This window comes from Dendrobates tinctorius, unplaced genomic scaffold (genome assembly GCF_039654945.1).
Source record: "Dendrobates tinctorius isolate UK_male_01 unplaced genomic scaffold, ASM3965494v1 ptg000009l, whole genome shotgun sequence".
Lineage (NCBI taxonomy): Eukaryota > Metazoa > Chordata > Amphibia > Anura > Dendrobatidae > Dendrobates > Dendrobates tinctorius.
This window is the reverse complement of record NW_027361677.1, coordinates 18,145,001-18,150,660: the sequence shown is the minus strand read 5'-3', so window position 1 is coordinate 18,150,660 and position 5,660 is coordinate 18,145,001. Positions and strand designations below refer to the sequence as shown.

Here is a 5,660-nt window from a genome sequence, read left to right as displayed (position 1 = left end):
TGCCCCAATGAAGGCTCCAAGAAAGAGATTTTACGGTGAGTACCAAAATTCCCTTTTTCTTCCTCCATTGCTGATGTTGCCCTGGACCCGAGTGGCTCCCAGTCGGGGCATTTTGTAGCTTCGCCCTTAGCAGCAGAAGTAAAAGCAAATGTAATTCGGGATAGCCTCCATCTTTGACCCCTCTAGATGGGAATCGCTGCACCTCGTTTGTCCCCTTACATTTGTGCCGCTTGTAATGAATTGGGCACCACTGAAAATGCAATTAGTGGCAGCGACTGGGAAGACGGTCGCTCACATTTCAAAATTTTTTTTGCATTAAAGTACCACTTAAAATAATATAATTTGCATAAAAATTGCATTACATGACCCTGCACAATACTGGATGACAGCAGTAAAGATGTTCTGTCCTGATCTTATTACAGAACAGCACTGAATCTTCCCCATATCACTGATCTAGTGCTGCCTCGGTGTGGTGTAATGGCGCCTCCTGCTGAGAAATCAAATAAATGCAGCCATAAATATTGCAGCAAATTCTATTAAGGTACCAATCATCTGTGTGCTCCTCCTTTCAGTTTGGTGGTCACTGTGCACATATATTATCCTGTACTGACCCTGTGTTATGCTCCAGAGCTGCCCTCACTATTCTGCTGGTGCAGTCACTGTGTACATACATTACATTACTGATCCTGAGTTACATCCTGTATTATACTCCAGAGCTGCACTCACTATTCTGCTGGTGCAGTCACTGTGTACATACATTACATTACTTATCCTGTGTTACATCCTGTGTTATACTCCATAGCTGCACTCACTATTCTGGTGGTGCAGTCACTGTGTACATACATTACTGATCCTGAGTTACATCCTGTTTTATACACCAGAGCTGAACTCACTATTCTGCTGGTGCAGTCACTGTGTACATACATTACATTACTTATCCTGAGTTACATCCTGTATTATACTCCAGAGCTGCACTCACTATTCTGCTGGTGCAGTCACTGTGTACATACATTACTGATCCTGAGTTACATCCTGTATTATACTCCAGAGCTGCACTCACTATTCTGCTGGTGCAGTCACTGTGTACATACATTACATTACTGATCCTGAGTTACATCCTGAATTATACTCCAGAGCTGCACTCACTATTCTGCTGGTGCAGTCACTGTGTACATACATTACATTACTTATCCTGAGTTACATCCTGTATTATACTCCAGAGCTGCACTCACTATTCTGCTGGTGCAGTCACTGTGTACATACATTACTTATCCTGAGTTACATCCTGTATTATACTCCAGAGCTGTACTCACTATTCTGCTGGTGCAGTCACTGTGTACATACATTACTGATCCTGAGTTACATCCTGTTTTATACACCAGAGCTGAACTCACTATTCTGCTGGTGCAGTCACTGTGTACATACATTACTGATCCTGAGTTACATCCTGTTTTATACACCAGAGCTGCACTCACTATTCTGCTGGTGCAGTCACTGTGTACATACATTACATTACTGATCCTGAGTTACACCCTGTATTATACTCCAGAGCTGCACTCACTATTCTGCTGGTGCAGTCACTGTGTACATACATTACATTACTGATCCTGAGTTACACCCTGTATTATACTCCAGAGCTGCACTCACTATTCTGTTGGTGCAGTCACTGTGCTAGCTACTGTCCTGCATTGTAACCATGGACAGCCATGGACAGGCCTATTTATTGCTGTAACAAATGTCTGTGCACAATTTTAATTGGATTAGATTTAGAGTGAATTCTGTGGGATGTGGCGCCCCCTGTTTATCTGTGCAAGTGTGAATAATATGAAATTTAAGGGAAACTAATTTTTTCTCAGCTGTTTTTATTCTCTAATTCTACTTTTTTGTTAATTCTTTTCTCTGTCCAGTATGATGGTGGCGGCTACTTTGCCAGAACTGCTGGTTGTAATTGTACAGGAGGAGGAGGTGAGCTGTGACATCACCTATTGTGAATGGTGGATCCTGTTATCTTCTGTATATAGAGTTGTTATCCGTTATTGTACATGAGGAGGTGAACTGTGCCGTCACCTATTGTGAATGGTGGATCTTGTGTTATCTACTGTATATAGAGGTGTTATCAGTCATTGTACAGGAGGAGGTGAGCTGTGACATCACCTATTGTGGATGGTGGATCCTGTGATATCTGCTGTATATAGAGGTGTTATCAGTCATTGCACTGGAGGAGGTGAGCTGTGACATCACCTATTGTGAATGGTGGATCCTGTATAATCTATTGTGAATGGTGGATCCTGTATAATCTTGTATATAGAGGTGTTATCAGTCATTGTTCAGGAGGAGGAGAGCTGTGACATCACTTATTGTGATTGGTGGATCCTGTTTTATCTTCTGTATATAGAGATGTTATTAGTCATTGTACAGTACAGGAGGAGGAGGTGAGCTGTGACATCACCTATTGTGAATGGTGGATCCTGTATAATCTATTGTATGTAGAGGTGTCATCAGTCATTGTTCAGGAGGAGGTGAGCTGTGACATCACTTATTGTGATTGGTGGATCCTGTTATCTACTGTATATAGAGGTGTTATTAGTCATTGTACAGGAGGAGGTGAGCTGTGACATCACCTATTGTGAATGGTGGATCCTGTATAATCTATTGTATATAGAGGTGTTATCAGTCATTGTACAGGCGGAGGAGGTGAGCTGTGCCATCACCAGATGGAGGATGTGAGTGTGAGGTCTTGTTCCCTTGTGGGTTGTGGTATAATATAGCATTCTCTGGAGTCCAGCTGCTGCTGATCCGGGTGTGTGCAGTGTCAGGCTCTGGAGAGGAGTCCTGCTATGTGATTGGCCGCCCGGCTCGTCAGTTTTCTCTTGAGCGGGGCAGACACCGCCTCCTACAATCGCGCACGGCGAGACCTAACGTGTGGGCGGAGCTATGCTGATGAGTCGTACTGGACGTCACAAAGAGCCTCGCCCGCGATTGGTCGGGGCGCAGTTTACCTGCAGAGCGCGTCAGTGTCGGGTTCGCTTTGCGACTTGCGCCTTAGCGCGGAGAGAACCGGGGCCCCGGGCAGCGCGGAGCGTGCACCGGAGGGGGGCACGGGGGGGTGTGACGCCGGAGCTCAGGGGCTGCGCCCTGCTCCACCGGACACTGCGCCGTGGTGGTCGCAGCCGCGCGCGGGACTGACATATGGGGGTCACTGAGCGGCTGCTGAAACCGGGGTCCCGCGCTATGCATTGTGGGAAGCGTGGCCCCCAGCGCTGAGCCGGAGCCCCCGGCATGAGAGCGGCCGACGACATGGACGGCTTCGAGGCAGAGGCGTCTACAGCCTCCATGGTGTCCGGGGCCAGCAGCCCTTACCAGCCGACCACCGAGCCGGTGCGGGAGAGCCGCGGCTGGAGGGCCGTCCGCTGCCACGGGGACTACATCCGCTCCCTGCCCGGGGTGCTGAAGAGCGGCCAAGTGGTGAGTGCGGGAGCCGGGCGGTACCGGGGGTGTGTGTATACTGAGCAGGGGACCCGGGCATTACTGTGCAGGGAGCTGTGTACATATATACTGTGCAGGGAGCTGTGTACACATATATATACTGTGCAGGGAGCTGTGTACACATATATACTGTGCAGAGAGCTGTGTACACATATATATATACTGTGCAGGGAGCTGTGTACACATATATATACTGTGCAGGGAGCTGTGTACATATATACTGTGCAGGGAGCTGTGTACACATATATATACTGTGCAGAGAGCTGTGTACATATATATATATATATACTGTGCAGGGAGCTGTGTACATATATATATATATATATATATATACTGTGCAGGGAGCTGTGTACACATATATACTGTGCAGGGAGCTGTGTACATATATACTGTGCAGGGAGCTGTGTACACATATATACTGTGCAGGGAGCTGTGTACACATATATATACACTGTGCAGGGAGCTGTGTACACATATATATACTGTGCAGGGAGCTGTGTACATATATATATATATATATATACTGTGCAGGGAGCTGTGTACATATATACTGTGCAGAGAGCTGTGTACACATATATATACTGTGCAGGGAGCTGTGTACACATATATATATACTGTGCAGGGAGCTGTGTACACATATATATACTGTGCAGGGAGCTGTGTACACATATATACTGTGCAGGGAGCTGTGTACACATATATATATACTGTGCAGGGAGCTGTGTACACATATATACTGTGCAGGGAGCTGTGTACACATATATATATACTGTGCAGGGAGCTGTGTACACATATATATACTGTGCAGGGAGCTGTGTACATATATACTGTGCAGGGAGCTGTGTACACATATATATACTGTGCAGAGAGCTGTGTACATATATATATATATATACTGTGCAGGGAGCTGTGTACATATATATATATATATATATATATACTGTGCAGGGAGCTGTGTACACATATATACTGTGCAGGGAGCTGTGTACATATATACTGTGCAGGGAGCTGTGTACACATATATACTGTGCAGGGAGCTGTGTACACATATATATACACTGTGCAGGGAGCTGTGTACACATATATATACTGTGCAGGGAGCTGTGTACATATATATATATATATATACTGTGCAGGGAGCTGTGTACACATATATACTGTGCAGGGAGCTGTGTACATATATATATACTGTGCAGGGAGCTGTGTAAATATATATATATATATATATATATACTGTGCAGGGAGCTGTGTACACATATATACTGTGCAGGGAGCTGTGTACATATATATATATATACTGTGCAGGGAGCTGTGTACACATATATACTGTGCAGGGAGCTGTGTACATATATACTGTGCAGGGAGCTGTGTACATATATACTGTGCAGGGAGCTGTGTACACATATATATATACTGTGCAGGGAGCTGTGTACATATATACTGTGCAGGGAGCTGTGTACACATATATATATACTGTGCAGGGAGCTGTGTACATATATACTGTGCAGGGAGCTGTGTACACATATATATACTGTGCAGGGAGCTGTGTACACATATATATACTGTGCAGGGAGCTGTGTACACATATATACTGTGCAGGGAGCTGTGTACACATATATACTGTGCAGGGAGCTGTGTACACATATATATACTGTGCAGGGAGCTGTGTACATATATACTGTGCAGGGAGCTGTGTACACATATACTGTGCAGGGAGCTGTGTACACATATATATATATACTGTGCAGGGAGCTGTGTACACATATATATATATACTGTGCAGGGAGCTGTGTACACATATATACTGTGCAGGGAGCTGTGTACATATATACTGTGCAGGGAGCTGTGTACATATATACTGTGCAGGGAGCTGTGTACATATATATATACTGTGCAGGGAGCTGTGTACATATATATATACTGTGCAGGGAGCTGTGTACATATATATATACTGTGCAGGGAGCTGTGTACACATATATATACTGTGCAGGGAGCTGTGTACACATATATATATATACTGTGCAGGGAGCTGTGTACACATATATATACTGTGCAGGGAGCTGTGTACATATATACTGTGCAGGGAGCTGTGTACACATATATATACTGTGCAGAGAGCTGTGTACATATATATATATATATATACTGTGCAGGGAGCTGTGTACATATATATA

General features: G+C 44.8%; 1 protein-coding gene across 1 annotated transcript in view; it reads left to right on the top strand.

The window, feature by feature from the left end:
• The first annotated feature begins 2,986 nt into the window (after positions 1-2,986).
• CMTM4 (CKLF like MARVEL transmembrane domain containing 4) overlaps positions 2,987-5,660 on the top strand; it is a 57,212-nt gene continuing 54,538 nt past the window's right edge. The window contains exon 1 of the mRNA XM_073582996.1: positions 2,987-3,465. Coding sequence (XP_073439097.1) covers positions 3,280-3,465 — 186 coding nt within the window. The 5' untranslated portion in view covers positions 2,987-3,279. The remainder of the gene's footprint in view (positions 3,466-5,660) is intronic.